Source organism: Populus alba, chromosome 8 (genome assembly GCF_005239225.2).
Source record: "Populus alba chromosome 8, ASM523922v2, whole genome shotgun sequence".
Taxonomy (NCBI): Eukaryota; Viridiplantae; Streptophyta; class Magnoliopsida; order Malpighiales; family Salicaceae; genus Populus; species Populus alba.
The window spans coordinates 10,700,427-10,721,918 of NC_133291.1; the positions used below are offsets into that span (position 1 = coordinate 10,700,427).

The 21,492-nt window shown below is 36.4% G+C and overlaps 3 protein-coding genes across 7 annotated transcripts; 2 read left to right on the top strand and 1 right to left on the bottom strand.

The window, feature by feature from the left end:
* Positions 1-388: 388 nt before the first annotated feature.
* LOC118055958 (FLUCTUATING-LIGHT-ACCLIMATION protein 1, chloroplastic-like) lies at positions 389-3,296 on the bottom strand. Of its 4 annotated transcripts, XR_012170424.1 has the most exons (6): positions 2,739-3,295; positions 2,435-2,537; positions 2,264-2,319; positions 1,919-2,069; positions 1,033-1,142; positions 389-913 (listed from the first exon to the last, which is right to left on the bottom strand). XR_012170424.1 is itself a non-coding variant. In XM_073410651.1 (5 exons), exons 1-5 carry the CDS (start codon positions 2,745-2,747, stop codon positions 1,120-1,122), a joined length of 342 nt encoding a protein of 113 aa, XP_073266752.1. In that variant the 5' UTR covers positions 2,748-3,295; the 3' UTR covers positions 389-1,119. The 4 variants fall into 4 exon arrangements, 2 of the variants coding, with proteins under 2 accessions (XP_073266752.1, XP_073266751.1); XR_012170423.1 differs by having other exon boundaries at positions 1,033-2,069; positions 2,739-3,296; XM_073410651.1 differs by having other exon boundaries at positions 389-1,142.
* Positions 3,297-3,610: 314 nt separating this feature from the next.
* LOC118055968 (small ribosomal subunit protein eS24z) lies at positions 3,611-6,477 on the top strand. Its single transcript, XM_035068022.2, has 5 exons — positions 3,611-3,853; positions 3,954-3,995; positions 4,082-4,252; positions 5,923-6,009; positions 6,114-6,477. Exons 1-5 carry the CDS (start codon positions 3,782-3,784, stop codon positions 6,144-6,146), a joined length of 405 nt encoding a protein of 134 aa, XP_034923913.1. The 5' UTR covers positions 3,611-3,781; the 3' UTR covers positions 6,147-6,477.
* Positions 6,478-11,453: 4,976 nt separating this feature from the next.
* Positions 11,454-21,408, top strand: LOC118055976 (uncharacterized). Of its 2 annotated transcripts, none has more exons than XM_035068038.2 (8): positions 11,454-14,244; positions 15,105-15,237; positions 15,344-15,432; positions 16,201-16,439; positions 18,620-18,706; positions 19,118-19,217; positions 19,355-19,565; positions 19,655-21,408. In XM_035068038.2, exons 1-8 carry the CDS (start codon positions 11,968-11,970, stop codon positions 20,863-20,865), a joined length of 4,347 nt encoding a protein of 1,448 aa, XP_034923929.1. In that variant the 5' UTR covers positions 11,454-11,967; the 3' UTR covers positions 20,866-21,408. The 2 variants fall into 2 exon arrangements, with proteins under 2 accessions (XP_034923929.1, XP_034923925.1); XM_035068034.2 differs by having other exon boundaries at positions 11,455-14,244; positions 19,355-19,571.
* The last annotated feature ends 84 nt before the right edge of the window (positions 21,409-21,492 follow it).

Consider the following 21,492-nt stretch of genomic DNA (forward strand, 5'->3'; position numbering starts at 1 on the left):
TCTAAGGAGGAATAATTTTAAATTCAAAGATAACTAATAAAATAATAATTTATTATTAGAAAACCTATTAATTGTTATATTTAAATACTAAATAAAAAAAATCTCAAATATTTTGCAAGGCCCGAGCCTGCTTGCCACCCTTAGTTCCGCCTCTGATTGTCACTTGTATCAGATACAAGGTACACATAGTGGATAATACAATATTTAGGATGTCATTATCATTAACTCAAGTTCTTCTGCATCAACATCCAAAGATCGCAAGGCACCTTTGATTTCCTCTGTGAATGAAGATAGGTAGTTTATAGAAAGTGAAGAGTCAAGGTAACAAAACTTGGCTACATAAATGGCACCAAACTGTTTGTGGGATATATGTGAAATTAAACGGGATGGTCGCATCAAGTTTCAAGAACAAAAACTATCATCCTCATATCCATCCTTTGTTGTCAGATTAATTTCTTATGTTCGCCCGAAAAGTACCTGAAGTACAAAACTATGATTATTACAAACAAGCCCTGGGTAAAGCTTGTTTATTTGGAAAATAGCAAATCAAATGGTAAGCCGACAACAAATTTCTCAACTGTTGTGCTATTCGCAGAAATTGTGTCTGAATGAGGTAAGTCTTTACAGGCATATATATACAGAGAGAAGTTTCTGAGCACATAGAGGTGTCAAACATATCCTAGAGTATATTGTAATCAATCCTACAGGTGGGGGAGACTCTTGACATAACGAAATCATCTTCCTACTTGCAGTGTATTGCGTTCCAAAACTAAAAATTGCCTGTCATCAAAGTTTCGAACAGATGCCTTTATCAGGTCATAAAATCCGGCCTCAAACGTGGGTAGTTTTGGAGAAATCCTTGCTCAGACAGTGTTTCATTCTCAGCCCGCGGAGTCCAGAGCACCTCTACAGCCTATATAGAACAATGGCAATGTTTATCAGATACAATGTACTTATAGTATCAACAGGAGGCCCAAACTGAGAAGTGTTATATAGTGGATAATAAAATATTTAGGATGTCATATTTATCACCTCAAGTTCTTGTGCATCAACATTCAAAGATAGCAAGGCACCTTTGATGCCTTTGTGCTTCTAATAGCAGGAACTTTGTACATACCATTAGCAGCCACCAGGATTGTCACCTGTGAACGGGTGTCAAGAGAAAAGTATGGGTAGAATAAAAAAAAATACAGATATTTCAGACTTTCAAAATACAGATATTTCTGCAAGAGGTCAAGTTAACAAGTAGGAGCCATCTAAAGACAAGAATAAAAAACTAGTATTATATAGCTTCTGTCCAGCTCACTCGTCACTTCTTTCTTGGATAACAAATATCCCCTTATTTTTCTCACAGCATCATTTTAATTCCATTTGAAGGAGGACGCAGGAGATGTCACCGTAGGAAGATCTAGATACAGATAGTCTAATGTTTACCAATGATAGTTTAGAAAGGAGAGATTCAGCAGACATTTCGGAGCATCAAATAATGTCTGGTTTATACATGTTTTTGTTTCATTTGAAGCTACAGCGAAGGCTATCTTCAAGTTAACAAATTCGTGATACGGGACTTCCTTGATCAATTAATTAACCACTTAAAGTAGATTCAGTAACTATAAGAAAATAAAGAAAAGGAGAGTTTGCCCCTGTAGCAGTGTTTTGTGATCATATTCCTTTTGTAGAATTTGCATCTAGGGGTTTGGTGACCTTGTGCTACTAAAAAAAGTAAAAAAACTCTAAGGTTCAGAAGCGTATGATGCTCCTCTTGATCAATCCAAAGCCATCCTAAAGAGTATTTAGTAGACATGTAGTACTTTGAATAGGATAAAGTATTACAAACAAATAGTTAGCTCATTATGTCAAAACAAACAAGGAAAGTAATCGATTTGTCAAAGGAAGTACTTAAAACAGATGAACTTACAACTGCGTAATTTTTTTCCAGGAACGCCTTCTCTTTGTATATTGACGTTGTTGAAATTAAACAGTGATCCTGCATCACACTTCTCGTTTTCTTCACTCGAGAGCTGCTTGAACCTCATTAGCAATACTCCAGTGGTACTATACTTTTCTACCTATTAGAAAATTTGTGGGGCACATAAAAACGTTCAATCGTTATATGATCTATAAGAAGAAATGAAGATAAACAAAGACTAGTGGCCAGCCACCGCTTCTATTGATTGCTTAAACACAAGGCAGTGACTATTTCATAGGTATGCAGTAAAGAGAGGGCCGAAATCAGTTACTGGATAGAATAGGTTTGACATACCGATGAAAAGCCAGAGATCATGTATTCTGGATATCGTAGAAGGGCCAACACTGTTTCTGAATCCATAGTTGAAAAGGAGACACGGCATTGGTTGAATGCCACGGAGTCAAAAACATATCATAAATATGATGTTCCAAAAAAGTTACCAGGAAAGTCCTGATCATAACTCACTTGTCAGTATGCGGTGCCATCCCCTCGCTGTAGAAGTGTTTACAGTGCTGGAAATTTCATTGAGCTCGTTTTGAAGTGAAAAAGCCGTGCCCGTTAGACCCACCTACAATGTCAGGATTGAAAAGAACTATAAACTAGCTCTAGCAGGTTTTGGGTATTGATTTCTTTACTGCATCAGATTCCTTCTTTTAAAGAGGAAAGCGGGAGTCCTTGTTTAGAAACCAAAAGGACAGTTGATTTGATTTGAATCTTTGTTCTGTTAAAGAAACCAAAACACTATCACTATCCGATATTCGGAGTGTACCTGAACCATTATAAGCGTGTACTGTTCTGATTTTTTTGGCTCTCTCCTATTCAGAGCAGCAAAAGGCAATCATAAAACCGGCACAGAATAAAACTACGATCACGACGCCGGTGACAAATATTATAACATCTACTTTGCTGCCTCTCCGTCCTCCTCCCTGCCCTCTACTTCCCCCGGAGTCTATATAGTCCCAGGAATAAGAGCCTCTTCCGCCGGAGGAGAAAGAAGAGCCACCGCCTGAAGAGACTGGAGAACTTTCTCCAGAGGAGCCACCCATTGAACCACAATAGGCGGCCAAAGATATATTCAAGAAAGACATTAAGAGAAGCAAAAGAAACGCAAGATCAATTGATGGTCCACTAAACTTGATCGTCGATGCCATTGTGCTCTGCTTGTCTATATGTATGAATTATGTTAGGCTTTTCAAGATTCTTCTTCTTTTTTCCTGTGGGTTTTGGAGAGATTACGAGTTTTTTATTTTATAATGGATAGAATTATGAGAATAAAGAAAGTTAGTAGGGGAAAGGGGGTTGGTATTCGACTATATATATACGTAACGGTTTCGCTTAGCCCTATAGTTGCAACTTGCAAGTTAGTTAGAGTTGTATTGTAGCTTTTGGAACTGGGGAAGGATGCCAAGTTCAATCAGGTGCGGGCGTGTCAACTAACAATTGGTCCCATCTATTATGAACCCATGAATCTGGACCGTTTATTAAAATGACTTGTAATCTATCTGATGCTGTTGTGGATGGACTGAAAAGTTACATTTGACCTGAACTCAGGCCCGTATTAGGCGAGTCTTTTTTGCAGGCCCGTGTCCTTTGATTAGATATCACGAGCTGGAGCCGGATAGATCTAATCGCACACTGGAGCGTACAACCATCGAGAGCCAAACAGAACCCAAACTGCTTCACACTGTTACTGCATAAAACCCTAATAATAATACCTTCATCTTCCACTCCTTGCCCAAAGGCAGCCTCCGGCAGAATCAAAGCCTATCAGCGTCGTTAAGGAGAGAAGAAGCCTATTAGTTACAGACAACCATGGCAGACAAGGCTGTCACAATTAGAACAAGAAAGTTTATGACAAACAGGCTTCTTTCTAGGAAGCAGTTTGTGAGTTCCATCTCTTCAGTTTCCTTTCTTTGTTCTTTTTTAGGTCTTTTTGGTTTCTAGAATAATACAGTCTGTAATCTAATCATGGTTTTTGAAACAGATCATTGACGTCTTGCATCCTGGGAGAGCTAATGTCTCTAAGGTACGTGGTTAGTTTTTTTTTCATGTTTTCTTAACTGCTTTTTTTTTCCTGTGATTTTTGGTATCTGATAATGGGATATTATGAAGGCTGAATTGAAAGAGAAGTTGGCAAGCTTATATGAAGTGAAAGACATGAATTCGATTTTTGTGTTCAAGTTCCGTACTCATTTTGGAGGTGGGAAATCAACTGGATTTGGGCTGATTTATGACTCTGTTGAGAGCGCCAAGAAGTACGAACCCAAGTATAGGCTAATCAGGGTAACTGCCAGTCTGCTTAACTTCCCTGCTACTGTTTTAGAATGTTCATCATCTGATTACATTTTGTGCATTTGTTGAATGTCTTGTTCCTTTGTTAGTGTCGAATCATCTTTATGCAGCTGCAATGCGCATGCATAACACTCAATATGTTAGTGAGACTACTAGTTAATTCAAGTAAAGAATGGGCAAAATAATACCTGCTGATAGATTTTTTCAGCATTTTTTGATTAAAAGAAAATGTGATTATCGAACCCTTTACTTGATTTCTGATTGTGTGGACTTATTGGTTTTTACTAGCTTGAAATTTCTCTGTGAATGAACAAACCTATTCTGTTAATTCAGATTATAAATAGAATCATGTGTGCGAGTAGCCTACTCATAGTGCAAACAAAGAACAAAACCTAGTGTAGGTCCTGTAGGATAGACATTTCCAGAACCCTTCAGGATGCTTATTAAACTATAAACGTATCAAAACCTTTTCATGATCCAAGCTACTCGATTTTTTTCACAATAACTTTACTTGCATCAACTATTTCTCCAGTCATATAAGCACTTTGGTCAAATCAGCACTTCTTTACATCCACGTGTTTTATATGCAAGTAGCCTAAGAATTTTCTAGCCTATACCTTAAAACACACCTTTCAATTTCTCTTAACTTTCAAATAGAATTCTGAGAACCTATATGTATCACATCTTTCTATAGCCTCTAGCACATTATTCAAGGAGAGTATTGTTTCCAGTTTTGAATGCAGAAATGCAAATGCATTTGTGATCCTAGGATAGCATTAGTTTTAATTGGTAAGATGGTTTGAGGGGTTATGGATAATGTGTCATTCTACATATCCATCTAGTCTTCACCTTATGAGAAACTACAGAAGTTAGCTGCTATAGAAGTGTACTTTTCTTGCTTGTTGGATCATTAACTTGTGAATTTTTTTGAAAGTCATCTCCTGTGTTATTGATTTAGAGTCCAAATGCTCTCCTTTTTCCTTATGTTAATGAGCTGGGGAGTTTGGAGCTAAGGTGAGCTAATATTCACATACTGTTGTATGACGATGCTGGATGCATTTTTTATTCTTTAGACATGTCTCACAAAAGCATCTGAAACCTGCATTATAAAGGTTTTTGATTATGTTCAAGACAAAACAGATTCAACATTTGCTTACAGCTTATATGTGTAACATTTTTCTTGCTACAATTCAAATTTGACTGAATTGATTCTGGATCAATAATGAGGAATTTGGTACCGCTAAAAACTATTCAAGGTGAAGAGAAAATTTTTTTTGGCCAATGCAATGGAAGCTGATATAGACAAGCTGCGGTATGAAGATGTTGAATGCTGTTTTTACTCTTTTTGGGACTAGTATCAGAATTTTTATGTTCAGACAATGCAGATTCAATATTTGCGCACTGCTTGGGTGTATTTGTTAGAATAAATTATGTCTGCTTTTATTGTTAAGCCTCGCAAATATCTACAGTTTAGGATATATGCTAGCTGTTAGCTCTTTGATCTGGAACCATTTTTGCCATACGACCATCACATGTATTGGTGAAATGAGAAACTGATTTAGTTTTCTGAAGTTCAACGTGATTTTGTCAGTGTACACTGAGCACTCTAGTGCCTGGGTTTTTTGTGTTTTATGCTGAATAATTGCTTGTTTTGATGATAGAATGGACTAGCCACCAAGGTGGAAAAATCAAGGAAGCAACTTAAGGAAAGGAAGAATAGGGCCAAGAAAGTTCGAGGTGTAAAAAAGGTAATTTAGCAAGTTTTCTTTGGCAATCCCATTCCTTATTATTGGATTTTTCTTAGCCTCCACATCCAAACTGTTGATCCCGAACATGTTTCTTCTATGTGCAGACTAAGGCTGGAGATGCTGCAAAGAAGAAGTGAGATCTAAGTGAGTAAGCTACCCGTCACAGTAATACGACTGGGAACCTGGATGTTTCCTTCTTGCATTTTATCTACCAATCCTCCAATGAAGTTTTGCAAAGTTTTTTTGTTTTGGGACGCTTTAGTTGTTTTTGCCAGCTGTCTGAACATGCCCCTATAGTGGTTTAATATTCGAGGAATCATTTGTTGAGGTGATTGTGTGACAATTTTGCGTTGGTGATTTTGTTTTGGGGGGTCCTGATGCTACTGATGCAAATTGTTCCCGCTTCACTCTTCACTCGTTTGGAATTCTTATGCCCTATACAGGATTATGAATATTTTTGTTTTCCAAGATTTCTTGTTAGTTTCTACTAGCAATTCTTGATTGTAACGCCGTGTTAGTCATAACCTCAAATTTACTGCAACAGAAGTTGACAGTGTCAGTTTCTTCAAGGGGAAAAGGGTCATGGCCTGAGCGTTAAATTCTTTTCTGAATTTTTCACCTGTTGTGAGCGTGGATAGTCTGGATGCAAACGCGTTACCCGGTGATGTAACTGGATTGCATTGGTGCTGCATAGCGAATACAAGCTTTCAGTGCCTCCATGCGACAGCAGTAGCTGGAAAAATTTGACTTTAGAAAATGACAACCAGGTGTAAAACTCCAGCATGAGCTGTAATTGATATCTCAATCGATCATTTCGGCGCATTTCTATATCGATCATGAGCGTTGACTATCTCGAGAAATCCTCCCCTTTTTTCTTCCCTCTCTCTCTCCCGTCACCAATCTCCTTCCTTCTCTCTCCGGCCCTCCCGTCGCTGATCTCACATCTTTACCATCAACATACCAAACCGAAGAAAAAAACATAATCTCCAAAACCCACAAATTCACAACCCCTCCATCTAGATTCTATCCTATGAACGTGCAGTAGTAGCTTTGACACATGAGAATGACCATTTTTCTTTGAACGACACCACAACACTTCAAGAAGCCTCTTGAACAGAAAAGGCACAATTAACACACAAGTTCTAGCGTCCAGTGATGATTTTGGTGGCCTTTTTGAAGTGCAATTTTTTTCCTTGTGCATAGTATCTGAGCGTGTGAGTCGATTGTGAAAGAACCTGGACTTTACACTGTTAGAGCTTGTGTAGTAATGTAATTGCGGTTATTTTAAAATAATTTTTTGTGTTAAAATACATGTTAATGATTTTTTTTATTTTTTAAAAAATTATTTTTAATACTAATACATCAAAATAATTTAAAAATATTAAAAATTTATTAATTTAAAATTTTTAAAAATATTTTTCAAAGACAAAAATAATATGCAACCATATAAATAAGACGCGCACGGGTGTGCTGGCGGGGCAGGGGCCCGCGCCAGCATCAGATTACTCTTGTAAACTGTCAACTTCACCATCATAAATTACAGATAACACAAGAGTTATAGCAAGGCACAAGATTATTGAACATAATATATATTACTCGTAATAACTCTTCATAGTATTCGTTCTTGTCAGGTGACGCCCATGGAAAACAAAAAAAATGACGAGACATAGGCTCCACCTCATTCTTCCAAAATGAAGAGTAGACTATTCCTTTTGCAGGCAAGGATCGAAATCTTTGACTGGTATGTGTGATTGCTTGAAAATGAAAGCTCAGCGCATATATACAAGTTAAAAATAACTAAATGTTTTTAAAAAGAATTAATTTTTTTTTATTTTTTTAAATTAATAATATTTAGTTTTTGAAGATATTTTAATATAATAATATAAAAAATAATATATTTTAAAATAAAAAATATTTTTAAAAATAATTACAACCGACGCTATCCAGCACACGCATAAAATTGGACGTGCGTTGGTGCAACTTTTATTATAAAGAAATCGAAAATCTTGCATGTTTATGGCAGTAAATGCTTCGTGAGTTTTTATATTGCAGAAAGTGCGATATAAAGGACAAAAAAGCGAGAGCAAAGGACAAGGGAGTCCAAGAGAGTTTTGAGCGTAAGCACGTGTTCAACTTGTTGAAATTATTTAAGGAGCCTGACTGAGAAAAAAAAATTAGTTGGTTAATTTTCAGCGTTCTACTGATGAGATAATTTTGAGATCCCGTTGTTCTAACAATAAAAGTTTTTTCTAGTGGATTTTGATTCTATGATTTTCCCCTTTCATATTGAGGGATTTTTCCATGTAAAATATCATTAATTTTTACACAAAACAAGGTTGAGTTCATCGGCTAGAAAATGAATTTGTTTGGTATTCTAGTAATTTTTGTAGCTGTATTTTAAAAAAAATATTTTATAAAAAATATTTTTAGTTGATATTGGTTTGGTTTTTATATATGTTTGGTTAAAACTGTAGTTGAAATTGAGGTTGAATAAAAAATAATTTAATGTGTTTGGTTAAGAATGCTTTTCAAATTAAGGTTATAAAATAATTAAAAAAGATATATATTAATATTGATGATTTTTAATTTAAATATTGTAAATTTAATTATTATTATTACATCATGAAATAAATAATACTTATATAAAATATTTTTTATTGTTCCATTAAACTATCTATAATTTCATCACGTACGAAATCCATCCGATAAGGACTACAGTTTCTTTAATTTTTTAAATGCGCAACAACATCAAGTAAAATATCATCATAAACAAAATTGGGATTGCAATCAAATTTTGCAAATATTACATCATCAAGAAATCTCTTTCTAGTTTTATATAGTGTCATTAAATAATATTAAACACTAATTTTTTAAATAAAACACAATTAAAAATAAAAATAAAAATTCAATATTTTTTTTAACTAAATCAAACCTGATTAAATGTATTTAGCTTTGGACCGAATTCGGTCTAACTGGAACAATAGAGAAAGAAGAAGCACACGGGAACTGCTTTCAGCGACACTGTGTTTTAAACGCAATTTCTTATGGGTCTCATCAACAGTAAATTATAATTTATCAATTACCAATGACTAATACAGTGCATTTAGTAGAGACATAAATGCATCTGTAGAGACAAACGGGCTATGCTTGTTTAAGAAATATACCGCACCATGTATTCAATTAAAAAACAAATATTACATGTTTTTTTTTAAGGTATATTCCGTGGTATATTTTATAAACAAATACTATTGTAGTGTGTTCCAAGCCAACAGATTGGTGGCATGTAAAAAAAAAAAAGATAAAAAATAAAAAATAAAGGAAAAGGAAAAATCAAATTATAATGTGCTTGGACATGTGTTATAACATGACAGAACGTGACCTAATGGCTTTAAAAAAACCAAACTTTACAACAAAATTAAAATAAAATAAAGATGATTTTCAAAGGAAAGAGTGGGTATTAACGGAAATAAAAGTAGAGATGTCAAATTAGAGCATGTTTTGCACCGCTTTTTTTTTTAAAAAAAAAAAATTTATTTTAAATAATTTTTATATATATTTTCATATTATTTTGATGTACTGATGTCAAAAATATTTTTTTAAAAAAATTATTTTGATATATTTTATAAATAAAAAATATTTTGAATCATCATCATTGCCACAATTTTCAAACAAGTCCTTGGTTTAACTGACCGTTTGTTTAAGAGGTTGTATTTGTGACACAAACACAACCTGTCTGGTTCCCCCAAGACACAATTTACTGTGTATGAGGGATCCACTTATATTTAACACAAAACACCTGTTTGTGGAAAGTAGCTCTCGGCTACTTTCCGCAAACTTGTGGATGCCATGCATTGGAGAGTTTCACTATCCACTGCATGGTGTCTACAGTGAAATTCAACTCTACTGTTCACGTGAATAGTGGTGCATGATTCTAGTCGAACCTGATCCGGTCTAAAGCTAAATGCATTGAACCGAGTTTGACTCAATAAAAAAATTTAAATTTTATTTTTTATTTTTAATTGTGTTTTATCGATGACATTACATTTGCAAATTTTTGTCGTGACCCCAATTTTGTTCCTGATTATATTTTACCTGATGTTGTTGCGTGCTTAAGAAACCAATAAAACTATAGTATTTGTAGGATGTATTTCATATGTGATGGAATTGTAGATAGTTTAATTGAACAATAAAAAATATTTTTATATAAAATACTATTTATTTCATGATGTAATAGTAATAGTTAAATTTATAATATTTAAATTCAAAACTATCAATATATATATGTATATATATATATATTATTTTATAACCTCAATTTGAAAAGCAATTTTCTAACAAAACACATTAAACTACTTTTTGTTCAACCTCAAACTCAACCACAGTTTTAATTAAACATATAGAAATACTAAACCAACTTCAACTAAAAGTATTTTTTATAAAATAATTTTTTTTCAAACCACAACCATAAAACTACCTAAGCAGTTTGACATTCCAGTTAAGTTATGTTTTTTTTTTTTAATGTTTTAGCTTCAAGTTTAAAAAAAATTGTGTTTTTTTATCATTTTAATTGTATTAAAAATAAATTTAAAAAAATAAAAAATATATTATTTTAATATATTTTAAAATAAAAAAATTAAAAATAATATGCATAGTATTCTCTCAAATAAATACTAAGAATAAAAAAATAATGAAAGTTTTGACAGAACTTCAAAGTACTCCTCTCCAATAATCTATATGAGTATGTTTGACAGTGTGATAGTGGTTCATTTTTAAATAATTTTGTGTTAAAATGCATGTCAATGATATTTTTTTATTTTTTTAAAAATTATATTTGATATTGATACATCAAAACAATTTAAAATATATAAATTATATTAAATTTTAACAAAAAAAAATATTTTGTGGGAACACTACGGCATTTCTAAACACTTTCTATATCTCCACTTGGAGTCTCTTAAAAGTAATCATGAGCCATCCGTGTCTTTACCATTTCAAGCATGTGTTATTTTGAAAACACGACGCTCTAATCCCAAATGATCTTTATTGGAGAAATTGTTTACTGTGTGTATAAATCATGCATGGAAAAAATTTTCCTATGATTTTATAATTTATTTTAACAATTCAAGTTATATTATATTTTTCATATAGTGTAAGAAAATATATTCTTAACAACGTTGTTGTGGTTGTTAGGTATTACTATAAAAATTAAAACAGGAACAACCTGATCTCATCAAAGGGAACCAAAATCCAGTTCTCCACCTATAATCCACCCAATCTACTGTCATGCTTCCTGCTCCCCACGCGCTCCACCTCGCAATTCTACGTCACCTATCTAACAAGAGGATCACCATCTGAGTCATCCCGCTCTGATCTTGCCACGTCATAAGAAGCCCGGGCACCATTCCACCTGCCAAAATAAGACTGGCGACGCCACAGCGAGAATTGGAGGGAAAACTGGAAAATAGTCATACATGCATGCAATAAAGAGAAAAATAGACCAAAGGAGAAAAAAGAAAAAAGGAAATAGAAACAGAAAGAAAAAGAAATAACATAACCGTAACAGGGAAGCTAATGGCTTACTGGCTTCTTTGCTTATAATTTTAGACAGGCTATTCCTACTTCCTTAAAAAAATAAAAAATAAAAATACCCCACTCTCCATTGCTTTCTTCATCGGAAAGTTACGTCAGCAACGGTGATGCACCGCTTTTAGATTCCCGTTTACAGAATCCGGCAAGGTACTACTATTCTTTTTCTTGATAATAACGCTGAAAACCCAAATCCTCGACTTCTTTCTATAGTTAGTGGCATCAGATCTGGTGGCGTTTACTTTGATACTGTGATTTGAGATAGATTTAGACTATAAAATCTGTTCCTATTGGAAATATTTTATATTTTGAGATGATTTTGAAGGGAATTTTGGAAAGTTAGGGTTTTTGGGTGTTTTTTTTTTGGTCTTTATGGAAGAGGGAAGGAGATCTGGTGACCCATCTGGGTATGTAGTGAAGAATAGGAGCTCTTCAGGCTGTTTGATTGTGAGAAAAAAAGGTAATGATGGTGTGGGAGGTGCGGGGTCTTCTGGTTCACTTAAGGTTTTTGAGTCAAAGAAAGAGAGAAGGAGGCTTAGGGTGGAATACAGTGATTCAGGGTCTAGTGACGAGTTGTTAATTCCGCCGCGTAGAAGGGTAGGTCCTGAAACATCGAGGGCATGTAATGGTTTGAGTGGTTATGAAGAGAGTTATATTGGCAGGAAGAGAAGCAGAGGGGAGGATATTAGGCATAACGAGGTTGGTTTGACTGGTAGGAATGGGGGGGATTTGAGTGAAATGAAGAGGAATAAGTTGGATATGTTTGGGTTTGATGAGTATGATGGGAATGGCTTGGAAATGTCGAGGAGGCAGCAGTTTGACGATGGTGGAGTTGAAGGGAGGGCGTATTTCAGGCCGATGATGCCAGGGAGAAGTGGCATTGCAAGGGAATATGAGCCAGGCTCCAATAGGCATGCTGTTATTGATAGAAGAAAGAGTTCATATTTTGAGAGGTCAAGTGGGCCAAGTCAGGGAGGTGATAGGGTTGGAGCTCGGTCGTCTTTGTCGTTTTTTAGGGATAGTTATGATTCTGATGAACCCATTCGGGTTCAGGGGAAAAATGGTGTTTTAAAGGTGATGGTCAACAAGAAAAAGAAGGTTGGTGGGTATTTGAAAAGTTATGATCTTTTGGAAGCTGAGGGAAATAGAAAGGTTTTGAGAACAGAGGAATCTGTGAAGAAGAATGTTGTAATTCGTCCTCCTGTCTACTCTGATCCTAAAAGCCTTGATAAAGCTGGTTCAGTTTCTAGGACAGAGAAGAATACAATGAATATTAAGAAATCGGTGTCAACTAAGAATGGTATAGTCAGTGATAGGAATTCAGAAGACAGTGAGACATTGTTGAAGTTGGGACCAAAGAAAGTTGAAGCTCACACTCCTATGACGACTCCATCGGCAACAAAGAAAAGCAAGGACCTTGACATGGATTCTGATGACAGTGACGCATCTTTAAAGCTGGGACCAAAGCAAGAAGACAAAAAAGCTTGGGACAAGCAGGGGACAAGCAGCGAAGGTGAAAAAACCCCTTGCAACCAGCACCCAGAAACTAGAATCAAAGAAGTAAAAGTTAAGCGAGGTAGTGGCACGGAAAAACAGAAGTTGCGAGAACGGATAAGGGAGATGCTTCTGAATTCAGGCTGGACAATAGACTACAGGCCTAGAAGGAACAGAGACTACCTCGATGCAGTTTATATAAATCCTACTGGAACAGCTTACTGGTCCATAATCAAGGCATATGATGCCCTTCTAAAGCAATTAGATGAGGTTGAGGCAAGATCCAGAGGTGATGGTTCTCCTTTTACGCCTTTATCAAATGACGTGCTCAGCCAACTAACAAGGAAGACAAAAAAGAAGATTGAGAAAGAATTGAAAAGGAAGAAAAGAGATGTCAGCGACAGTGAGGATGCAAGAGAAACTACTGTAAGAAAGTCAAGTACCAGGTATGATGAGGAGAGCCTGGACAGTGGTAGTCGTGAAGAGAAACTAAGCTCCTTTGTAAAGCAGGCTGGAAAGTCATTGAAGAGTAGAACTAGTGGTGATGGTTCTGTCAGTATAAACTCAATAAGTGAGAGTTCCCCGCATCATTTACACGACGGCACTGAGAAACGGTCATCCGGGTCCAATTCTCTTCTGGGAAGTAGAAGTAGAAAACTGGGCAGATGTATGTTGTTGGTACGGAATTCTAATGAGGGCACATTCCTGGATGGTGATGGATTTGTTCCATATTCAGGGAAACGGACACTCCTCTCCTGGTTGATTGACTGTGGAACTGTGCAGTTGAGTGAAAAGGTGTGCTACATGAATCGTCGACGAACAAAAGTGATGCTGGAAGGGTGGCTTACAAGAGATGGAATTCATTGTGGTTGCTGCAGCAAAATCCTCACAGTATCGAAGTTTGAGATCCATGCAGGGAGCAAACTGCGCCAGCCATTTCAAAATATATATCTAGACTCTGGTGTTTCTCTTTTGGACTGCCAGATTGAAGCATGGAATAGGCAGGAATCAGTTAAACGCCTTGGTTTTCAAGCTGTAGACATTGATGGTAACGATCCAAATGATGATACATGTGGCCTCTGTGGAGATGGTGGAGATTTGATGTGTTGTGATGGCTGTCCATCAACATTTCATCAGAGCTGCTTAGATATAAAGGTATGTGTAGTGGCATGTTCTTTACTTTGACTTTGTGATCATGTTGGCGTCTCCTGTTTTCTCCATGATGTTCCCATGTGGCCTCTTTTTCCATCCTGCAGTTTTAAATGGTATGGGAACAAAAGGATGGGAGAAGGTAAATGGCTGGGGTTGGATACAATAATACTGGCAGAATATATACATATTTATACATATGTATATATTTGTGGTTGAGGCTATATCTTTTGCATACTCTTATGTTCAATTACCCACAAGTATGCTTAGTAATTGTGCCCTATAAATGGTCCCCTTGGCTCCACCACATTATACAGGTTATAGTTGGGTTGACAGAAAGAATAACGACACGTGTTTTTTGATGGTTGAAACTTTACAGATGCTTGGATTTTGCATTTTCATAGATGGAATATATCACTCCACTTGGGAATAATGGAATTTAAGAAATCCACCTATTTGTTATCTCACAACCCTGTCCTAAATCTGCCACTTGCATGCGAGCTTGGTTGAATTCACATGAACCATTTTGGTTGCTCATTTGGGACAATCCCAACAAAGGTAAACCATCTTACTAGATGGCTGACACTGGAAAAATACTTGCACATAATGAATGATAAGGTTGATTATTACACACTACAAATGATATTCTGAGTAAAACACTCATCGAGCATTTGGTTTTCTTTTTTGGGGTTGGGTTCAACTTGCACCTTAAAAGTAGGGGGCAAGTTTAATCCACTTGCTAATAACACAGGAATTTATTGGCTACGCTAGCATTTTTGAATAATAATTGTGCTTAGTAGCTTTGCTTTCCTCCATTTGTTCTGGCCCTGGCATTCAAAGTAGTCATATTTGTCTTCTCATTGCAGATGCTTCCCCCAGGTGATTGGCATTGTCCAAACTGTACTTGCAAATTCTGTGGGATAGCGAGTGATAAAAATGCCCAGGGAGATGATACAACAGTCTCCAAGCTTCTCACCTGTAGTCTGTGTGTAAAAAAATGTACCTGTCCTTTTCTTCTTTTGTTTGAAATCTTCTGCTTCTATGCATATCTTCGTTCGCACTATTGTTATGTTTTCATTGACATTAACTTTGCATGTCTCTGTAGATCACAGGTCATGCACACAGGAGTTTGATTCTCTTTCCATTGACACCAACAGTCCAGTCGCTAGGTTTTGTGAGAAGAAATGCAGAGAGGTAATTTTTCAGGGGTTTGGTGAATTATAGTTATATTTTTCAGCAATTTCCATGATTTTAATATTTTAATTTCATGCTTTTGATTGAGTTAGTCTTACTTGTGTACTTTAGACTATATGAGGATCATAATGTAATATTTTGCGCAAAACCTTTTAATTTCATTATTTTGTAGAGTAATGGTTATTAGGTTTTTTAGCTTTGCGAAACATTTGTAATTTTATGAGTCTTAAGATTTTTGGCTTCACTATTTCAGCAACTGTATCAAGGCATTGGTTAATACCAATGCTAAATCAGGAAGCTATTGAGTTCTTAGCTTTCCAATTCCTTTTCCCTTTTGCTTTGTCTATTTCAGAGGGTAGCGCATGATTTTTGTGTCATCACACGCTGGATTTGGTGTTGGTAATCCAGTATCCTGTAGCATACTGCCTTCCAGGTCTAAGCTTGGTCTAGAGCATTTGTTGTTTTGGAAATTAGATTCTGTTGCAAAAGAAATTTCATATTTCAAGTAAAACCTTTAAAAATGTTTTATGGAAGCATTACTCTTCCTTTAAAACCAGAAACCTTTCATTGGATCTTTCTGTAGCTTATGCATTTTAAGATCTTAGATCTAGGGACATCTTTTTATTAGTTTTTAATCCATCAAATACATCTGGATTTGTTAGTTGGTGACAATTTTTTTTCTCTTGCTGGTTGGTCTTGGCTACATTGTTTTCATCTATTTTTGCAAAAGATGCACTATATTGATGAATCCTTTTATTGCTTGTACAGCTCTTTGAACATTTGCAGAAGTATCTTGGGGTCAAACATGAACTAGATGCTGGGTTTTCATGGTCTCTAATTCATAGAGTAGATGCAGATTCTGATACCTCTCTCCAAGGACTTCCACAAAGGGTGGAGTGCAATTCGAAGCTGGCTGTTTCTTTGTCTGTCATGGACGAGTGCTTTTTGCCAGTTGTTGATAGGAGGAGTGGGATCAATTTAATTCAGAATGTTCTCTACAACTGTGGGTAAGCATTCTCAATTCTCAAATAACATGGAATGAACGTCTTTAGACATTCTACTTCGATTGAAAATTGTGGCTATATTATCGCATACATTTGTGAGCATGGATGCATGAGGCATTTATGGGTTAAAATAGTATACACTCAGAAAACTTGTTTGTGCATAATTACTGACAATTGGTTTGGTCTTTAGGCAGTTTTTGTTGAATGCAGTGTTTTGGATTTTGCTGCAATTCTCTTCTGGTTTATGAAGAAGTTGATCAACAGCGTTAAAGTTGTGTTTTCATTTAACATATATAGCTTCTTGGATATGAATGCTCAGTTTCAAAGTATCTAGTTAAGTATTATAACTTGCAATTTTTTAATGGAATCACTATGCTGTTAGATATTATGTTATGAAGTTTTTACTGTGATTTGCATTGCCAATTGTTAGGAAGAAGTATGTGTATGTCAACAAGGAGATTAAACTTCCTTGCATATTCAAGTTGTGTATACTTTTGCATGGAATGAACCATCAGATGCACCTTTGTACGAGGTGGTAATTTGCTAAGCTTAGACCATAACAGCACAGATGCTACAAGTTGCACGTCTGATGTAGAAGATTTTTTATGGATCTTTTTTTGCTCAATCACTTGGTGTTTTTTGGTTTCCCAGCTCACTCAGTCCAACCTGGAGCAAAACAACTTCTAAACGAACTTGAAAAGTACTGAACCTGTATACTTGTCCTGTTAATAGCAGCAAGCTGAGATTTGCTCGGGCAGATGCATGCATACACACTAGTAGAATTGGAATTGGTCCAAGTCTTAACTTCTACAGAAAAAATAATTCAAGCCTTTATACTTGGCTTGCCATGGGGCTCTTTGTAAGACTGATCCCAGTAGCTGGTGGCAGTTATGTCAATCCCAGTTATGTCTTATGTCTTTAATCCAAGCCACCTTTTTGTCCCTTGGATTTCAGCGTAGTCTCTCTTTTTTACTCACCAGGCACAGGGCATCTAAATATCAGTCTAGTCTTATAATAATGCCACACAGTTCATATTTCCTTATAACCTAAGTCAACCAGATGGAATTACATTCTAGCTAGAAATTACCTCATATTATGAATTATGTTAAAAATCTGGTGCAAGAGTTCTCCGTGTAAGAATAGATCATTAATAGGGGAGCACAAAATTCTTAGGCATCTGTGACTCTCATGAGGGTAACAAGGGGCTGGCAAAAAGAAAACGTACAGCTGCTAATGAGGAAAAAAGGAGGGGGAGGGGCTTGGGATTTTGAAATCTTTCTTAGCAGCTCAAACTGCCTTTGCATTACTGGATTAATGCTGGTGCAGTGCATCAACTCGATCACATGCCTGAGTGATATCAAGTGACATTATGAGAGGTGGGTTAATGCTTCTATAATGAAAGTGGAGTCGTCCAGGATCACAGTGCTAGACTAGAGTTATCTGGTAGTGGCCAGGGATATGCTGTACCCTTGCTTAATTTGCCCAAGAAATGGGGGAGTAACCAATGGAATGGATAAGCTTCCTTGTCTTGCTATCTGTCACTGTGCAGCTCTTGTTGACGAGAGAATCATGAGGAAGACAACTTGTGCATGAATCATCTACACATGTTTTATGCCCATGTAGAAAGCACAGGTTATTTCAATTGTTGAGCATGGTCTAGCCATCTTCACACCATCCTCTCAATTGGGCGCCAACATATATGTGCTTTTGTGTCTCTGGTTTAATAGCAATACATTGATTTGAGACTGCTCTGTGTGACCCATTAGCTCTAGTTAGTTTGTGGTGCCAATGTCTCTTCATATTGTTATTGGTATGACTGCATCAGTGACCCTCTGTTTTTCTTTCTTTCTTTCTTTTTTCCTGGAGGTTGCTAAAGCTTTGCTGATTGTTCAAGTTCTTAATTGCTTAGAACTTGTATGAGATATTTTCTCTTTTTTCTGTTTGTCCATCAGGATCATGACTGTGCGACTTTATGAATATATATGCCTGAGTGTATGAATTGTTGAAAGTCCAACAAACATATTTGGTTAACTTGGAAGCATCCTCCTCCTCCTCCCCCGCTTCTTCTGGATAAAAGTTTATGTGCCTATATTTTTTCGTTTTTGTAAGCATGCTGCATGGCTTTGTTATATGACGAATTCTTAATTTTTTTGCCATTCATTAATTGTCATTATCTTTTTCAGATCAAACTTTAACCGGCTGAATTTTGGTGGCTTTTATGCTGTTATTCTGGAAAGGGGTGATGAAATAATATCTGCTGCATCCATCAGGTTCTAATCTATGGTCATTTGCTTGCTATTCCTAGTGCAATCTCTAACTTTTGAATGGAGTTTTCTAGGTTCTTTTAAAAAGTGAGTGACTGCAATTCCTGGAATCAGATTTTCTTGTTTGGAAAATAACGATCACGTGTATGCAGGAGTCATTCTCTTCTTAAGACTGTTGTCTCTTCTTAAGACTAGTGTCTTTTATTAATTTCTTGTTATAGATAACTCTGCGAGTCTATTGTACCTGTATGTTTTACTAAGTTAGGTTTTTGTAGCAAAAACCTGTATGTTTTACTAGGTTAGGTTTTGGTATGGAGGACATCGTGTTCAGTTTGAACACAACTTTGCTGTGTGTGTGTTTGAGTGTAGATTTGCTTCAGTTGAATTCTGATAATGACGCCGTCCTTGGTTGGTTAGGTTCCACGGAACTTGGTTGGCAGAAATGCCATTTATTGGAACTCGCCATATGTACAGGCGTCAAGGGATGTGCCGTCGGCTTTTCTATGCTATTGAATCAGTAAGGAATAAGAACTATTTTGCTAGTATTTACATGTTTAAACTATTGAAACTACAAGTTCTTATTTGTATTGCCTTTAGTTTGTTTTTTCTCTGCTATCTGTTGATAATCCATTTAATTTTATCTTTTCTTCTCAGACACTATGCTCTCTGAAGGTTGAGAAACTGATTATCCCTGCAATTTCTGAACTCATGCATACATGGACAGAGGTTTTTGGTTTCACTACTCTTGATGAATTACTCAAGCAAGAATTGAAGTCTATGAATACGTTGGTGTTCCCTGGTATAGATATGTTACAGAAGGAGCTCAGGCAAGAAAATATTGATGGAAAGAGGAGTACCAGCATAGGTTTTGGTCAGATGCTTTGTTCAATTTTCCCTTTTTAACTTCATATTATATTTATGTCCTGTTTTATTGATCTACATTTCTTTCAACAGGTGCAAACCAGATGGAGTTCAAAGAAGACAGTGAATGTATTAAAACTGTAGTAAATAAATATGATGCAGATTCTCCAGCTGGGCATGATGCTCATGATTGTGATGATAGTGGTTTGGAATGTTTGATTGGGAAAAATGAAGTGGCTAGTGCTAGTTCTGATTCTCAATGCCCTGATGTTTCCTCGAACAATGTCTCTACTATGAATAGTTCTTTGGATGTGTCTCGTGGACTTCTAAGTGCGGTGCCAGTCAAGGAGGAAACCATACAGACAAATTCTAAATCAGAGGACAAGTTGGTTCAATCTGCTGTGGATAAGAAAAGTGAATGTGTCTCCTATACAACTCATGATGTACCTGAAATGGTTAAATCCAAATCAGATTCTCCTGTTGAAGATACCTCTCTGACTTGTTTCACGGGAGATGTGGCCGCCATGGATACAGATACCCAACTTCCAGGTGCTTCCCTAGGTGATGCCTCGATGATGAGTGGTTCTTTAGATGCTTCTTGTGAACTTAAAGATGTTGCACCTTTTGATGGGACTTCATCTGCTGATTCTGAATCAGAGGGCAAGATACTGGGGTCTGCTTCTATAACAAACTTGAACGTGAGTGGTGACAGTCAAGAGGAAAATAAATCTGAAATGGCTTCTCCTGCCAAAGACAGTGATCAATCTTGTAAAGTGGATGGAATCAATCTATTTCATTCATTGAATCTGAATGAGTCTGTGTCCGGGGAACTTAAAGTTTCAAAATCAGTAGAAGAGAGTGGATGCGCTGATTCTCAATCAGAGGACAAGTTTGTGGAAATAACACTGAAGATGGAAGCTATGCCCCTATCAGATTCCTCTGTTGAAAACATTAACGTGGCTTGTAATGATGGTGATTTGGGTGATATTCCTACAGGAAGTGTCGATATGGTATCTCTTGAAGCTGTCCCTTCCATAGAGAAGACAACTGGAGCAAACTTTGTCGAGAAGGTTAATGAAATTTCCGGTGTGTCTGTTTCTGGATTCAGTGGTGCCAAGGAAAATAACATGCAAATCGAGTCCAACCCAAACAGTGAAATTGGCCATGAGAGGGGAATCAAATTAGACGTGGTTCCAGAGGCTGTTTCTGATGCAATGTATTGTGGAGGAGCTGCATCGCATGTGCCGGAGGAGAGTTCTGTGATTGATGCAAGTGAAGGGAAAATCGAATCTGGCTCTATCTGACACTTCCACTTCCACAGAATTCCTGCAGTGTTTCTGTGCTCAACTTTCATGCGTAACTTGGAATGCTCCAACTGGTTCGTGATTGTTACTGCACTGTTTTGGCATAAAGAAGAACCATCAATCGTCTGAGATGCAGTCAGCGCTGATACCATTTCTGAGGATGATTTTCAAGATTCAGTTTGTACTATGGCAAGCACCAAGATAAATTTTGATACCAAAGAGTTGCAATTCGATCTCTTGATGGGATTATCAGGTGCCATATCTGCTCGACGCTGGAGGAGAATCTACTGTCGTGAAATGCAGGCAATGGTGTGGAGGCTGGTGGCAGATATGTGGAGATGTTCAAGTGTTGATGATCAACGTATTCGTGCAATGCAGTGTGCATATATCTGAATCTGCCGAGATCCAAATTGCGAGTTTCTTACGAAGTCTTGTATTATTTCATTTTCATATGGCAACATCTTGACACATGACGTAAGCGGTAGGAGAAAGATTTTGAACTCTATTTTTCCATGTAATTATAACTTATCCTTTTTTTTTTTCTTCTCATTCCTTCTTTTCCCATGATGCCTGCACTTGATTCATAAATTTTATGTCATTTGCGAGTTGCCCGTCTCCATTGAGTTT

What these genes read in the sequence shown, in the direction of transcription:
- LOC118055958 (XM_073410650.1), bottom strand. An exon ending in ATGGCACCGCATACTGACAA is followed by an intron (nt 2,320 to 2,434) that starts GTGAGTTATGAT and finishes CTATGGATTCAG; the next exon opens with AAACAGTGTTGGCCCTTCTA. An exon ending in TGATCTCTGGCTTTTCATCG is followed by an intron (nt 2,070 to 2,263) that starts GTATGTCAAACC and finishes ATTTTCTAATAG; the next exon opens with GTAGAAAAGTATAGTACCAC.
- LOC118055968 (XM_035068022.2), top strand. Translation starts at nt 3,782, where the DNA reads ATGGCAGACAAGGCTGTCACAATTAGAACAAGAAAGTTTATGACAAAC. An exon ending in TTCTTTCTAGGAAGCAGTTT is followed by an intron (nt 3,854 to 3,953) that starts GTGAGTTCCATC and finishes TTTTTGAAACAG; the next exon opens with ATCATTGACGTCTTGCATCC. An exon ending in AAGTTCGAGGTGTAAAAAAG is followed by an intron (nt 6,010 to 6,113) that starts GTAATTTAGCAA and finishes TTCTATGTGCAG; the next exon opens with ACTAAGGCTGGAGATGCTGC.
- LOC118055976 (XM_035068034.2), top strand. Translation starts at nt 11,968, where the DNA reads ATGGAAGAGGGAAGGAGATCTGGTGACCCATCTGGGTATGTAGTGAAG. An exon ending in ATATCTGCTGCATCCATCAG is followed by an intron (nt 18,707 to 19,117) that starts GTTCTAATCTAT and finishes TTGGTTGGTTAG; the next exon opens with GTTCCACGGAACTTGGTTGG. An exon ending in GAGTACCAGCATAGGTTTTG is followed by an intron (nt 19,572 to 19,654) that starts GTCAGATGCTTT and finishes TTCTTTCAACAG; the next exon opens with GTGCAAACCAGATGGAGTTC.